Source organism: Lynx rufus, unplaced genomic scaffold (assembly GCF_022079265.1).
Source record: "Lynx rufus isolate CCGP_SWC_20201006 ecotype Redwood Valley unplaced genomic scaffold, mLynRuf1.p SCAF_34, whole genome shotgun sequence".
Taxonomy (NCBI): Eukaryota; Metazoa; Chordata; class Mammalia; order Carnivora; family Felidae; genus Lynx; species Lynx rufus.
Genome location: NW_025814850.1, coordinates 4,015,437 through 4,032,183, shown reverse-complemented (window position 1 = coordinate 4,032,183; position 16,747 = coordinate 4,015,437). Strand labels below are relative to the sequence as shown.

General features: G+C 36.3%; 1 protein-coding gene across 1 annotated transcript in view; it reads left to right on the top strand.

The window, feature by feature from the left end:
* Positions 1 to 16,747, top strand: part of LOC124522069 (uncharacterized) — a 144,216-nt gene that overhangs the window by 59,814 nt on the left and 67,655 nt on the right. The window contains exons 25-36 of the mRNA XM_047093256.1: positions 1,797 to 1,850; positions 3,260 to 3,364; positions 4,057 to 4,110; positions 4,871 to 4,975; positions 5,576 to 5,629; positions 6,292 to 6,396; positions 6,969 to 7,022; positions 8,880 to 8,933; positions 9,516 to 9,620; positions 10,441 to 10,494; positions 12,586 to 12,639; positions 13,547 to 13,651. Coding sequence (XP_046949212.1) covers positions 1,797 to 1,850; positions 3,260 to 3,364; positions 4,057 to 4,110; positions 4,871 to 4,975; positions 5,576 to 5,629; positions 6,292 to 6,396; positions 6,969 to 7,022; positions 8,880 to 8,933; positions 9,516 to 9,620; positions 10,441 to 10,494; positions 12,586 to 12,639; positions 13,547 to 13,651 — 903 coding nt within the window. The remainder of the gene's footprint in view (positions 1 to 1,796; positions 1,851 to 3,259; positions 3,365 to 4,056; positions 4,111 to 4,870; positions 4,976 to 5,575; positions 5,630 to 6,291; positions 6,397 to 6,968; positions 7,023 to 8,879; positions 8,934 to 9,515; positions 9,621 to 10,440; positions 10,495 to 12,585; positions 12,640 to 13,546; positions 13,652 to 16,747) is intronic.

Sequence of the window (16,747 nt, the reverse complement as noted above, 5' to 3'; positions counted from 1 at the left end):
TTCTAGGTTGTCAATTTTGGGGTCTCTGCTCAGGCACCATTATAACCAGATCTGTAGGATGGACTATGCAACTTCCCAGGTGTTCTGGTTAGGCTTCTTGGTCAGATAAGGCTGGAAGCTATATTCATCCCTGGTCAGGGCTTTGAATTTCCTTCCCAGCCCAGTCTCTATATCATAGGCTCCTTTGCTGATAAGGCTTATTGGCTGGGTACCTGAGTCAGGCAGGAGTATCCATCAATATCCCTGGCCAGATAGTGCCACTAGCTCAGTTCTGCAGAGAGGCAGAGCCAATGAGTGGGCTCTTCACTCAGGCACTGCTGTAAGAGGAGCTGTAGGGTAATCTACACAGTCTCTGGGATGGTCTCAATAGGTTTTCTGGTCAGGCATGACAGAGGACTATCTATACTCAGCAATAGGCAGGAGCCATGAATTTGCTTCCTCATCTGGATGGGGTGATAGAAGAGGCTCCAAGGCCAGAAAGGCTTATTGGCTGGGGACCGAACTCAAGCAGAATGGTTCCCTGGCCAGAGGGACCACCATCTTGGCTCTGCAGATGGGCAAAACCACTGTGTCAGATATCTACTCAGGCACTGCTGCTAGGAGAAACAATCTGCCAAGATCCAAGTGCTGGTTAATGTAAGCCATGTTTCCCTTCTCCATCTCATTCTGATCTCAAATGGTTAAGACCCACGGATACCTCCCCCCCAATACCTATGGGACAGGACCCAGGTGGGCCTTCCAGGAAGCAACCCACAACTCTGGAGGAGCTGGATGTCTACCTTGGGCTCTCTTTTTCCCACCAGAGAAACCATAGCTCTGGGAAGCCCTCTCAGTGCAGCACTATACTAGCCTGGGAGAGGGGCAGTGCAGTCAGAGCATAGCTGATTGTCTTACCCTTCTAATGTGGTCCTTCTCAGTCTCTGTGGTTCAGGGAGATTCATCAGCCTCACAACCATATCCTGGGATTTTCACAAGGGTGTCTTGTCTGTGGATACTTGCAAGATGGTTTTTTTGTGAGGGGGACTGAAGTCAGGAAAAACTTATGTCACCATCTTGATGACATCACTCTCTCTCTATTTCAATATAAATGTAATTTTGTAATAATCAAATTAATTATAATTTAAAGAAAATTAAAATAACATGCAAATTGGTCCATACCATTCCTGAACTTATAACCAACCACTCAATGATTCTATATAACCTAGTAGATAAAGGCTAAGCTTCTTAAAATTACTTACAAATCCCTTAATAATCTGAGTCCAACCTACCTCTCTTGTATGAACTTTCCTTTCTCAAATCCATACTTCATTCTTCTGCAGTGCTGAACCGACTATAATTCTCCATGCACTGCATATGTATCTGTTGTATATGTTGTACCCAGGTGTGGTTTTACTTTATATTTCTCAGCCTCTCTTCCATGTAGAAGACTCTTTCTATGCATTCCCCTTTCCTTTAGTTAAAATGTGATATTTTAACTTGCCAGGCACTACATACTCTATGATGTATTCATTTAACACTCTAGTTTGAATTAGTGGTTCCTATATGAGCTATGGCACTCATGGCTCACAGCAGTACCTGAAGTGCTACCAGAGAGCTGATAAATACCAATGATCCAGAAACACTGGAAAAATAGATCAGCTTAAATCCTTGAAATTCAGAGATTTAATATAAGTGTGTATAAAATTATGATATTAATGGAATTTATCTGGAATTTTCCATCAACGTATGTCCTTTGTATATGTTTTTTGGAGCTCATGACATTGATTACATGTCTCAATTGTCCCTTCTCTTCATAGCTAATGGAAAAGTTGATCTGAGTAAAGTGATGGATGGAGTGAAAGCTGTCACAGGTGATTGAGAAGTTAATGTAAACATAGGATCCTAATTTTTACAGAACTGTTTTTCTTCATGCCTTAATTGCTAGGCTAATTCTATCATTTTTACCTCCTATTTGTTTAAGGTTTTCATAACCAGTAGCCCAGAAATTGGAGAATTTTCTGATGTATTCTTCGTGAATACACTTCATTTTCCTTATTTTAAGACAGCCAAAATGTACAATAAAAGGTGAAATGAATCTTTGGAAAAGACCCTGGTAATTACTTAAAGGAGAGGTGATACATTCTTCATGTCAATAGAATTATGAAGATGAGCCATCTGCAGCTTGAAAATTGACAAAAGAGATCTATAATCCCCACTTTGTGTCATTGTCATTTTGAGTATGTTAGTCCAAGCCTCCCAAGAAGCAAAAGCCGGGGCAGGGTTAAACATGGCAGGACATTATTAGGGGAAATGCCTGCGTAAGAGAAAATAAGGAGGATGCCTGAAAGGCTGGGAGGCTGTCAGACTGCAGGGCAAATCTGTCACCAGGTGAAGGAAAGAGGAAGAAATGTTTGGGCGGAAGCATCCTAGATTGTCATGCAGTCTGAGGAGGGCCTGGAGAAAGTGCTTTCAAGAATCCTCTAGTTAAAATCACCAACCTGTATCTTCCAGGAACAGGGCTCCCCTAGTTTCTTGGCTGCACTTGTGATTGGCCAGTGCCAATGATACGTATGGCATTAGTGCAAAAAAACACAGGTTAATTTCAAAGCAGAAGATGGGGCCCTTGGTTAATTATGTTCTCCATAGTTGGAACTCCTATGGATACATTCTCATGACCGCCGTTGAGAGTTCCATCTCTCTCTCTCTCTTGTTTTTTTATTAAGTATAATTTATTGTCAAATTGGTTTCCATACAACACCCAGTGCTCATCCCAAGAGGTGCCCTCTTCAATGCCCGTCACCCACTTTCCCCTCTCCCCTACCCCGATCACCCCTGAGTATTGTTCTCAGTATTTAAGAGTGAGAGTGCCATCTCTTATTAGCCTCTAGAAAGCTGGGGCGCCTGGGTGGCTCAGTTGGTTAAGTGTCCAACTTCAGCTCAGGTCATGATCACGGTCCGTGAGTTCGAGCCCTGCATCGGGCTCTGGGCTGATGGCTCAGAGCTTGGAGCCTGCTTCTGATTCTGTGTCTCCCTCTCTCTCTGCCCCTCCCCCATTCATGCTCTGTCTCTCTCTGTCTCAAAAATAAATAAACTTAAAAAAAAAGCCAATTATGTTTCCATAAGTGACATTATCTCCATGTATTTGGACAGAGCTCAGTGATCATTACTTTCCCCAGCTCATAATCCTATTGTTTTAGCATCATAATTTAGTTTAATTATTTGCAATAATTTGATTGTACTTAAATTCCATGTATGTCATTGTTTTAATCTTTTTATTAAGGAGAAAATGTTGATGTCAATAGCGTTAAAGCTGTTCTGGGAAACATGGGGATCGAGCTCAAAGGTAAAGAATGCTTGGAGCTGGTGAAAACTCTTCCTTTTAAGGGTAAGCATTTTAAATATTGATGTATTCAAAGAGAGGTTTTTTTTAAGTTTATTTATTCATATTGAGGGGGTGAGAGCATGTGTGAGTTAGGGAGGAGCAGAGAGAGAGGGAGAGCGAAAGAATCCCAAGCAGGCTCCGCACTGTCAGCACAGAGCCGGACTCAGAGCTCGATCTCACAACCCGTGAGATATGACCTGAGCCAAAACCAAGAGTTGGATGCTTAATTAACTGCGCCACCCAGCTGTCCCCAAAAAGAAGTTTTAGATTTCTGTGTCTGCGAGAAGCTCTAAAATTATCTCCATTTCCTAAGTTCTAGAAAATAGAAAATCCATTTCAAAAAAAATTTTTTTTAGAATGTCCACTTATACCTGAAATGAATCCCTAAGTGGTTTTACTTTTAGATTAGGAAGCAGCATTTCCATTACGATGGGTCTTTTTATCAATAGTGAAAAACAAAAAAGGAAAAAACAAAGGTTAAACTGGGATTTGTGAAAGAAGAAAGGATTAATAATTGGAAGTGAATAAAGGCAGGATTGGGAAGAAGAACAGAGGTGTGCATGATGTGCTAAATTTCACCCAATGTTCTCTCAAATTTTATTAAAATAAGAGAAAACTCTCGAAAGGTCATTTTTCCTAATTTCTCTGTGATTTTCCACATTTCTCTGTGACTTAAATTCTGCCTTTTCTTATAGATGATGACAAGATCTTTCAAAACAGGTTGCTAGAAGTTGTGATGTCTCTAAAAGGTACGTGAGCAGCATAATGAGAGTGCAGACCAATATGGGATCCTTGCTTTTATACTGTTCCCAAGGTATTAGTGGTTGCTGCTATACTGATCATATATACTGATTGCAAATTTATGCTCCCACTGAAGATCAAGCTTCACGTTAGCTGCTGATCTTTTACTTTATATCTAGGAAGAAAGCCTTCTACTTTCTCAAGATTCTTCCAAACTTTTCAAGAGAAAAAATACCAGATTTCAAGTTTGCATAGCAAAATGTGACAGACAAGATTAGCACTGATTCAGGGAATTTAATCAGCTGCAGATAAATACTAAACTGGGAATTCAGTCATCAAAACCTATTGTTTAGCAGTAAAAAATGTTTGCCTCCAGAACTAGAATTCACTTAGCATTTATTCAATGGTATTTAAAACTTTGTATTTTATAGTCTGATCCCTAAGACAAATCTCACGAGAAGTGACCTTCATTCTAATGTCATAGTTGACTTTCTCTATAGGCATAATAAGGTCCTTAGTCTCTTGTTCTAAAATTGGTGTGGTTTTTTTTTTCACATTTTAGAACAAGGATTATTAACCTTACTACTAAGGGGGTTCTGTGAATAGGCTTTAGAGAATATATGACCCCCCCCCCCCGAAATGATGTGTAATCTTTGTGAACACTAGCATATAGCTCATGCAATTCACAACAGGGCATGTGTCTCTAAAAGGTTTATGAACCTCTTTTTTGAAGTTACATAATTTTCTTCATGGACTCTCTTTCCTTAGATGGGAAAGTCAATGTCAACGACTTGAACGCAATACTGGATAATATGGGAATCAAGCTCTCAGGTAAGGAACTTGAGGCTCTGACTCAAAATCTCCCTGGTGATGGTGAGCAAGTTTCCAGATACCATAGTTCCGTGTTGGGAGAGCTTGGACAATAAAGGTTGTGGGGGAAAGGGCCCTTAGGAATGGTAATCTACACTGATAGTAAGAAGCTATAAATATGGGCAAAGCATGTAAACAGCATATAAGCAGCCAGCTACCAAGTCACCGTGAAAACATTGCCCTTTGTATGAATGTCTTTTATGTTCTTTATCCATATTATGGTCACTAGAAGACAGTCTTCCACATTTTAAAAAGAAATATGCAGGCCACTTAGATGACGGTACTTCTGAATTTCTTCCCATTACTAATGCATATAGCTTTGAAATAGTATAGAACTATAAGTAAAATTAATATTTTTGAAATGGCATGTTTTTATGTTTAGGCTTTTCTTTATAGTATTAATGAAGACAATGAAAACTGAATAAATTAATAGCCTAGAAAGATATTCTTCAGTAAATAGTTCTTAAGTAAGCATATATAAAGTACTTAAGATAATGCCTGGCACATAGTAAGTTAGGATTTATTATATTTACTCCCACATTGTTTTTCACGATATTTCATGAGTCTTTTATATCTCATTATGACTTTAATTTTCTTCTGCAGTTGATAGGAGGACTTCTCCTAAAACACCAATGAAGGAACTGCAAACTTTTACAGGTAAATGAAAAGTTGATGTAAATCTAGGGTTTCGGTTCTTTATAATAGTTTTCTTCAGTGGTATTTCTGGTATCTTATAAATTCTGATGTTTTATTTTTAAATATATGAATGATGGATTGACATTAGGAAAGTTTCTCCACTAGGATACAAGACTATATGTCAATTTTAAATCCTAAGTTTTCTGTTACTTGTGCAAGTAATATGCTTCGGGTCACAAATGTTTAAATGAAAAATATCTAGAAATGTATAGAAAATGGCATGGTGAAGCTTAGAAATGATCAAGATAATGTATTCCTGATATCATCAATAATTCTTACCAAAGCAAATGTTTTTGAAGAATAATTTATATAAGAATCTGCGTTATCTTAATTCACTCATCAGATTTTATTCTGAAAGTTGTTTTTTTCCAGCTTTAGGAAAAATGGTCTTTAATTTATAATAAATGTGGTATCTTATTACCATAAGATACCATAAGATATGCTCATAAAGATATGCTTTATTACCATAAGATATGCTCAAGGGTTCTGCAATTGAGAACATCTTCGCCTAACACCTCATCTTGATATTAGGATATCATTAAACTTCATAGAACATATTTTACAACTTGATATAATACCAGAGTTCCAAAAGCTTATATGTCTATTGTTCCCTCTCTTAAAAGATGAGAAGGTCGATTCTAATGACCTGAAAATTTTCCTGGGAAGCCTGGGGATTGAGCTCACAGATCAGGAAAAAGAGAAGCTACTGAAAACACTGCCAATTGACGGTGAGATTGATAGAGGTGTCATGGAGGTCTTTTGTTGGTCTTTAGGTCTGTGTAAATATTTCCAACTTTGTTTCTATTTATTTTTCTCCAAAAGTATAAAAGAAAAAATATTAAATTGAGTTCTAAGTATATAGCAACCTGTCACTGTCGCTTAGAATTTATATTGGAAGTTAAATAACCCTTTAGACAAGAGTTGACATTAACAGCTAAACATATTGTTACCTATCAAGCTACTAATTTGTTCATATCATGAGAAGAGAAAAAAAAAAAAGAAAGATTGGAGATCCATGACAAAAAAATAAAGATGGGAAGCAGAAATTTAAAAGCAAAGGGAACCTATACTCATGTTTGAGCAAGGAGACTTCCTCAGGTACTGGAATAAAGAGGTTTGTCACAAGGAGAGAGGTTTCTGTTTCCAAACTTCGTTATATTAGATGAAATAAACTAAAAATTAGAGACAACTCTTCTTAAAATGTTATTTTTGAAATTATTTATTTAAATTATTAATTTCACACCATTTTTGTGATTTCATGTTAATTTCCCCATTGCATGAATTATGGCTTTTCTTACAGCTGCTGGAAAGGTATATCACAACAGGTTGCTAAAGGGTGTGAAATGTCTCAATGGTGAGTAAGACCCAATTAAAAGTCATACTGTCTGACATTCCCCAACTTGACACTTTTATTCCAATTATGAATCCTGGCTCCTCACTTTGGTATCATTCCTTATTTATGATTCTTGCAGTCTACCCACATTTTAACTGATAACAGCCTATATTTTATCTTGTAGGAAGTTCCATATGGAACTTGCATTTTTTTTCAACTCTGTACACCCCTTCTCCATGCACGAAAAAATCACTTCACCTTAAACAAACAAACATAATAAGTAAATAAATAGAAAGTTGATATGCATGCAGAATTTTGGCATAATACACTTTTTTTTCATGTTCCTACCTTCTGTCTTTCCTAAGGGGGAAAGGTTCATGTAAATAACCTGGACAACACCCTTAAAAAATTGGGACTTTTTTTGCAAAGCTGTCAAAAAATCTACAAGTTGATGGTGAACACTACAGATGTCCTCAGGCCATTTTTTAATTTTTCTTTTATATCTGATATGTTTGAAAATAGATTTAATTGACAGATACATGTTAGAAAGCTTGGAGGAGAGCCCAATTTTATTTTTTTTACTTAAGTCTTTAATTTTAATTCCAATATACTTAACATAGAAAATTATATTATTTCAGGTATACAATATATCAACAATTCTATATATATGTGATAAGTATACTCTTTTGTCCCCATCACCTGTTTCACCCATTTCCCCACCCACCTCCCCTCTGGTAACTACCAGTTTGTTCTCTATAGTTAAGAGTCTACTTCTTGGTTTGTCTCTCTCTTCTTTTTTTTTTTTTCTTTGTTTACTCATTTTGTTTCTTAAATTTCACATATGAGTGAAATCATATAGTATTTGTCTTTAACATTTCTCTTAGCATCATACTCTTTAGCTCCATCCATGTTGTTGCAAATGGCAAGATTCCATTCTTTTTTAAGGCTGAATAATACTCCATCACACACACACACACACACACACACACACACACACACACACATATGTGCTACGTCTTTATCCATTCATCTATTGATGGACACTTGGAGGAGAGCCCAATTTTAAAGTCAGAATAAATCTTGGATCTTCATTACAATTAACCTAAAACAGCATCACCTTTCCGTAAATATACCAAAAACTGCAGAGGGTGCTGTCAGGACTCTAATAGTCTAAATAATAAGAAAGCAAAATACTAGGGATATGAAAATCTATTTATAGAGAAGTCAACACGCCATTCTTCTATCTATCCTCCTGTCTAATGAAATCTTCACTCAAAAACGTGTTCAAAGATTTTTATCATAGTGCACGAGACCTTCAAGCTCCATCTGCCTGTGCGGACATATCTTCTCTCATTTTTCTACTGTTCAAGCCATGTTGAGCTGCTTGTAGTTTCACACACATAGCATGATGTCCCTGGACATTTTTCTCAACTTCTCCTCCATGTGAAGTCTCTTCCATCCTTCCATGTTTCATATCAACTGCTCTGATACATTAATGTAGTTCACACACATCTCCTGCAGGAAGCAATCTTAGAACATACCAAGCTAGATTAGTGGTCCCTTCCTCAGCTGTTTGTGGGTACATGAGGTAAAGTTACCAGAATACCTGGCCAACTCCAGTAGTATCTTCAGCTATGGCTTATAATGGCATCCAAAATACTAGGAAGAGCACACTTTTTCTGATTCAGTTTCTAGTATACAAGAGACCTTTGTATTAATGGAGATCATCTTAACTCCCTGAGATCCAAGCATTTTCTAAATGGTCTCAGGTAAAATGAAGATGTAAGGAATTTTTAATGGAATTGTTTCCTTAAAATATATGTCTTAAATTTGTCTTCTGGGCTTCTGACATTATTTTCATTGTGCCTTTTCTTGTAGCTAATGGAATGGTTGGTCTGAAAGAGGTGATGGATGGAGTAAAAGCTACTACAGGTAAGAGAGAAATTAAGAATCTAAAACACTTAGTATTTATAATAATTATATTTCATCATTATTCCTCAATTGCCATATTAGTTATGGCATTTATTTCTTTGTTCATTAAATTACTAGCAACTCATTTGTTTTCTGGTATATTTTTTATTTGTATATTTTGCTCTTCCCTTTTTTAGAATGGCCAAACTCTGTACTAGTGAAATAATATATGAAGTAAAATTTTGATAAAGACTACAGATAACTGACAAAAAATGAGACTAACAGATCTTACCTTATTTTATACATTTATTTGAATAAGTAATTTATAATATTCCAATTGAATAGCAGATACATAATGTAAATCTCACAGGGTTCAGAGTTGCCTTGCCATTGTCATTGTGACTGTGACTTCTTTTATTAGCACTTAGAGATCAAATTCTTTTTCTGTGAAAGTCATCGTCAGTATATTTGGAGAGGTCTCATTGGCCTATGCTCTTTATTCTGTACCGATTTAATCTACATAGCCATAGATTAATTTTCCCTGTTTGGAGTCATTAGAGGATCCTTTAAATTCGTATACGTAATGATGTCTATTTTTTTAAGGAGGGGAGGTTGACGTCAAAGATATGAAAGCTCTTCTGAAAAACATGGGAATAGAGTTCACAGATAAGGGACGTTTGAAGCTGCTGAAAAATCTGCCTTTCAATGGTAGGCATTTATATACTGATGTGACCTTAAAGTCTTCTTTGAAGCTTTTAAAGATTTTTTAATTTAAATTCCAGTTAGTTAACATACAGTGTAATACTAGTTTCAGGTGTACAATTTGGTGATTCAACACATCCACACATCACCCTGTGCTCATCACAAGTGCCCTCCTTCATCCCCATCACCTGTGTCACCCTTCCCTCACCATCTTCCCCTCTGGTGACCATCAGTTTATTCCCTATAGTTAGGAGTCTGTTTCTTGGTTTGCCTGGCTTTTTTACCCTGTGTTTGTTTTGTCTCCTCTTAAGCTTTTTTTTTTTTTTTTTTTAGAAACTCAAACTATCCCCATTTGCTAAGATGCAACAGTAAATAAACAAACAAATACCAAACAAAATAATTTAAATGTTCACTCATTCTAGAGGGAAATTTCCCTCTATGCAGTTTAACTCTCTGTTTTGGAATAATCATCCCCATGATGCTGACTCATGCCATCAAGGGGACTACATTTCTGAGGCTACCCTTACCTTTTTAGATACGTATAGGCAATTGTGGGAAGCAACCAAGGGAAAGAAGTGGTGTTAGACTAGAAGGGGATAAAAGGTCAGAGGTGATATTTTCCAAAAACGCTGTGTATGTTATAGAGTGCCTTCTATGCTAAATTTTAGATAGACTTGCCATATTATAAACTTTCCCTAATTTTCTCTCAAACTTTATTTTAATGAGGGAAGTTTCTAGGGCAAATCATGAAACTCTCAGTTTTACTAAAGTTTTAGTGACTAGCCACATCATTTCTCTATGACCTTAATTGTGTTCTTTTTTATAGATGATAACAAGGTCTTTAAGAACAGGTTGCTAGATGGTGTGAAGTCCCTTAAAGGTGAGTGAGAAACATAATAAGAATACAAATGAATATGAGATCTTCATTTTATACTGTTTCCAAGATGTGAATTTGAATGCTGCCATCTGTCATATGTACTGATTGCAAATGTATGCTTTTTTGGACCTCAATCTTTATTTTAGCAGTTGAATCTGATGTTCTATCTTGGAAGTAAAGCACCACACTTTCTTGTCATTTTCGAAATTTTCAGGAAGAGAAATAGCAAATTTCATGTTTACATGGGAAAAAATATAAATGATTAGCAGTGATCCAGAGCACGTAATAAATAGAAAAAACTAAATTGGAAGTTCATTCATCAAAAGTCAACCTACTATTGTTTAGAACTAAATAATGTTTGCCTCCAGTACCAGAATTCCCTAAGCATTCATTGAACACCATTTTTTCAACCAGATTTTTTTTTAATTCATTAAGAAAATTGAGGCTGGCAAGAGTGATAGCCCTCAGCTTTACATCTTCAATCCCTCCCTATTCAGGTATCTTTAAGCACACCCATGTTAGTATAAAGGATGAGTGAGAAGTGCCTCTTCCTCCTCAAAGCTTACCAGGATGCCCTTGACTCCACTGTCTCCCATATCTTTTAAGACCTTGCCCCACTGGCCATTTTCAACCTCTTCAGCCCATTTACATGTTCAAGATACACCATCCTATAAAATAAGCAAACTAGAACTCTCCACACCCCTTTTTGGCCACAACTCAATCTCTTTCTTCCCTTTTTCATCCATTTCTTGAGAGACTTTTCTGTACTCTGAGCCCATATTTCTGTACCTTATTCTCAAACTAATTTCAGTATTAAATGCCATTTAAAACCTTGTGTTTCTGTAGGCTGGTCCCCAAGACAAGTCTCAAGGGAAGTAGCCATAGTTCTAAATTTGTAATTGACTGCTTAAAATATTTTGTCTCTGTGCTAAAATTGTTGAACATTAATTTATTTTTTTCACTTTACAGCAAACATTTTCTGTTTGGTCCGAAGCAAATTTTGTGAATAATGATCTACTGCTTAAGAAATTCACCATGGCCGGGGGGGGGGGGGGGCGCCTGGGTGGCGCAGTGGGGTCGGTTAAGCGTCCGACTCAGCCAGGCCACGATCTCGCGGTCCATGAGTTCGAGCCCCGCGTCAGGCTCTGGGCTGATGGCTCGGAGCCTGGAGCCTGTTTCCGATTCTGTGTCTCCCTCTCTCTCTACCCCTCCCCCGTTCATGCTCTGTCTCTCTCTGTCCCAAAAATAAAAAATAAAAATAAAAATAAAAAAACGTTGAAAAAAAAAAGAAATTCACAATGGGATATGTGTATCAAAAAAGTGTAAGAACTTCTCTTTTGAAGTCATTTAATATTCTTTATGGACTGTCACTTTTCTTAGGTGGGAAGGTCAATATGAACAACCTGGGCACTGTTCTGAACAACCTGGGGATAAAGCTTGCAGATAGTTAACCCCGGAGAGAGGTTAGTTACAAGAAACTTGGGGGGGGGGGCGAGGAAATGCCCTTTTTCATAGGGAGAAGGGAAGGCCCAAGAGCAGTGTGAGACACCATATCAATGACTAAAACACAGAGAATGTCATTTGAGTTTATGAGTATCCAGTTAACAAAGTCAAAATTAAACCAGTTTTCTATATGTGTGATATGTATGACTTTTATGTTCTCTGTAAGTATCATGTTTAGTAGTTGAGTCTTTCCAGTTTTGAATACAAGAATGCAGATTCTTTAGACACATTCACTTCTAAGTAACTTCCCCTTCCTAACACAAATAAATTTGAGATATCATAGGCCAAACTGCACCATTGCGATTGCGTGGTTTTCATGTTTAGAATTTTCTTGTTATTCATGTTTGTCTTAGAATAAAAGTGGAGTAGAATAATAATCTAAAAAGTGTGTTCAAAAATATTTGTTTAAATAAATATTAGCAATTATGATGGGGCCTGACACATAGTTAAGTGCAACTGTTATAGTTCTTCCCATGTTTTCCCACAAACTTTTGTATTATATCTAGAATGTAATATTTGAAGTCTATATAATATATGAGATCCATAATATATGGGATCTATAATATACTGCGATTTTATCTTCTCTTCTAGTTGATGAGAAAATTCCTCTAGAAACACTGATGGAAAACATCACAGATTTTACAGGTGACTGAAAAGTTACTATAAAATTAGGATTCCAATTATCTACATTAAATTTTGGTTTTTGCTAATATTTCCTGGTACTTCATCACTGACTTGTAAATTCTGACATTTCTCTATATTTATTAATGAAATATTTGCTTCTAGTGTTACATGTATTGATATAAAATTATCTGATTTTGCAATGAAATTACCATACTATTTCTTGCTTTCAAATTCTACAGTCTCTGTTGTTTATGCCAATAATGTAATTCACTTCACCAGTGTTTAATAACCACAGTATAGTACGGCACAGCAAATTAGAGAGTGCAGCCTAAAATTGATGGAAGTAATGAATTTATTGTATTTATCATATAATTCTTATTTTTTAAATTAAAATACTTTTTCAAAGAAAAATTCATATAAGCATCTATTTTTCTAATTAATAGATCAAATTTCATTCTGAAAGTAGTCTGTCCTGATTTTAGAAGACTCTCTTGTTCACATTAAGAAAATAAATTTGACCTATCATCTACATTGATTCTGTAGTTGAAAATGTTTGTTTGTTTTTATTACTGTAGTTTTCAGTCTGAAAACAAGGAGATGGTATTAATTATCCTAAAATAACTTTTTTCATTAGAAATAATTACTATTATCTGGAGGTGCCTGGGTGGCTCAGTCGGTTAATCGTCCAACTTCAGCTCAGGTCATAATCTCGCAGCTTGTGAGTTCAAGCCCCGCATCAGGCTCTGTGCTGACAGCTCAGGGCCTGGAGCCTGCTTCAGATTCTGTGTCTCCCTCTCTCTCTGCCCCTCGCCCACTCGCTCTCTCTCTCAAAAATAAGTGATAAAACATTTAAAAACTTTAAAAAAAAAAAAGAAATTATTACTGCTATCTGAAATGAAGATGTATACCAAATTTCTTATTTTCAAAGGTGAGAAGATTGAATCTAGTGAGCTAAAAAATGTTCTGGGAAATCTCGGAATTGAGCTCACAGATGAGGAACTAGAGAAGCTGCTGAAAATACTGCCAATTGATGGTGAGTCATACAAGTGTCTGTGGGAGCTTCCAGGGAAATTAGATTTTTACAGATCTGCATGAAAATTTTCACTTCTTCTCAAACATGATGGAACATTTTTAAAAAACTAAAATGTAAGCTACATCTTAAAACAGTAAGTGTCGTTTAGAGTTTATTTTAGAAGCCAAGCAACTCCTCAGATGTAAGTTGCCATCAGAGCCAACAAATGTCTACTGTCACCCTTCAGGGCTTATACCATAAGAAGGAAAAAGAGAGAGATAAGCGAGCAATGGAAGAAATTAAAAATAAAAGTCAGAATTAAAAAGAAAAGAAAGAGATATTTGTACAGTACAGTAGGCCCACTCAAGGGGACCAGCTTATCATATTGAAAAAGCCTTCTCTTCCTTAATTTCACTGTTATATAAAGATGAACATTTTAGGTGAAACATTTTTTTAAAAATTTTTAATGTTTATTTATTTTTGAGAGACAGAGAGTGATAGAGCACGAGCAGGGGAGGGGCAGAGAGAGAGAGAGGGAGACACAGAATCCGAAGCAGGCTCCAGACTCTGAGTTGTCAGCACAGAGCCTGACGCGAGGCTCAAACTCACAAACTGCGAGATCACGACCTGAGCCGAAGTCAGACGCTTAGCCACCTGAGTCATCCAGGCACCCCGTAAGTGAAATATTTATAATGGTACTACTGAATTATCATCCACATATTGTACAAGTAACCCAATATAGCATACAATGAAGTGAATTCTAATGTATTCACCACATTCATCACAACAGTCAATTTTAGAACATTTTTATTATCCCAGAAAGATATTCCATACCTATTAACAGTCCCCTCCCAATTTCTCCATCTCCCTCAGCCCTGGGCAACCACTAATCTATTTTCTGTCTCCATCAGTTGCCCTATTCTGGATATTCCACATAAATAGAATCATATAATATGTGGTCCGTAGTGACTAGTTTCACTTAACATAATGTTTTCCAGGTTTATCTCTGTCCTGTTATGTATTAATACAGTTGACGCTTGAACAACACGGGTTAAGAGCACTGACTCCCTGTGTAGTCGAAAATCTGTGTATAACTTTTGACTCTCCAAAAACTTAGCTACTAATTGCTTACTGATGACCAGAAGCCTAACTGATAACATAAAGTCAATTAACATACATTTTGTTGTTATATGTATTATATACCCTATTCTTACAATAGGTAAGCCAGAGAAAATAAAATGCTAATAAGAAAATCATAAGGTGGGGCACCTGGGTGGCTCAGTCAGTTAAGCGTCTGACTTGAGCTCAGGTCATGATCTCACGGTTTGTGGGTTCGAGCCCTGCATCAGGATCTGTGCTGACAGCTCTCTCTCAAAACTAAATCAACATTAAAAAAATAATTTAAGAAAATCATAAGGAAGAGAAAATACATTTACAGTGCTATACTATAAAAAAAAAAACCCACGTATAAATGGACCTGCACAGTTCAAACCTCTGTTTTTCTAAAGTCAACTGTACTTTGTTTCTTTTCGCTGCTGAATAATAGGCTATTCTATGGATATAACACATTTTATTTATCCATTCATTGGTTGATGCGCATTTGGATTGTTTCCACATTTTAGCTATTATGAATAATTCTCCTATGAACGTTCATGTACAAGTTTTTACGTGGATATATATTTTCATTTGTCTTGGGTATATACCTAAGAGAGAAATTGCTGGGTCATATGGTAATTCTGTGTTTCACCTTTTGAGGAAGTGCAGGCTGTTTTCCAGAGAGGCTGCATTACTTTCCATTTCCACCAGCGGTGTATCAGAGTTCCAGTTCCTCCACATCCTGGTCAACACTTGTTACTTCTGTCCTTTGATAATATCCTAGTGGGTATGAGATGGTATCTTATTCTGGTTTCGACTTGCATTACCCTGATTGCTAATGGTGTTAAGCATCTTTTCATGTGAATATTGGCTAAACGTATACCTCCTTTGGAGAAAAATCCACTCATAACCCTCATCCGTTTTTAAATTTGGTTATCTTCTTATTATTGAATCGTAGAAGTTCTTTATACATTCTAGATACAAGTCCCTTATATTTTCTAGATATAAGTTCCTTATCAGATACATGATTGCAAAGTTTTCTCCTGTCCTGTGAATTATCTTTTTACTTTCTTGACAGTGTTCCTTGATGCACAAAAGATTTTTAACTTTGATGATGTCCAGGGTATAACTTTTTTTTTTGTTGCTTGTGTTTGGGTGTCATATATTAAAAAAATGTCTAATCTAAGGTTAAGAAAATTTACAGTTATGTTTTCTTTCAACATTTTTATAGTTTTAACACTTACAATTAGGTCTTTGATCCATTTTGAGTTCCTTTTTGTATAAAATGTGAGATAGGGATCCAAAAGAATATTCTCTTTGCATGTGACTGTCCAGTTGTCGCAGCACCATTTATTAAAAAGACTGTTCTCTCTTCATTGAATGTGCAAGTACCTTTGTCAAAAATCAGCTGACCAAACATTGGAAGGTTTATTTCTGGATTGTAAATTCTGTTCCATTAATGTATATATCTAGTTTTATGCCAGTACCTCCCTGTCTTGATTACTGTCACTTTGTAGTTTTTAAACTGAAAAGTGTGAGTCCCCTACTTCTTTTTCCTTTTTAAGATTACTTTTGCGTTTTGGAGCCTGAGCTTCATCATATGAATATTAGGACCAGCTCATCAGTTTCTGCAGACAAACCAGCTGGAATTTTTTATAAGAATGTATTGACTCCGTGGATCAGTTTAGGGAATATTGTCACATTCACAGTATTACGTCTTCCAATCCATAAACATAGGATGTCTTTTCATTTATTTAGGTCTTCTTTAATCTCTTTCTGTAATGGTTTATAGTCTCCAGAGTATAAGTTTTGTACTTCTTTTGTTAAAATTATTCTTAGGCATTTTATGCTTTTCATGCTCTTGTAAATGAAATTGCTTTCTTCAGTTTTCTTTTCATTTGCTTGTTGCAACTCTATAGCAGCAATACAGTTGATTTTTGTATGTTGATACAAGACTGCATTTTCTGCTTCTGAAATTATTCAGTTCATGCTATTTTTGTGAAACTCGTATTCATTCTACCA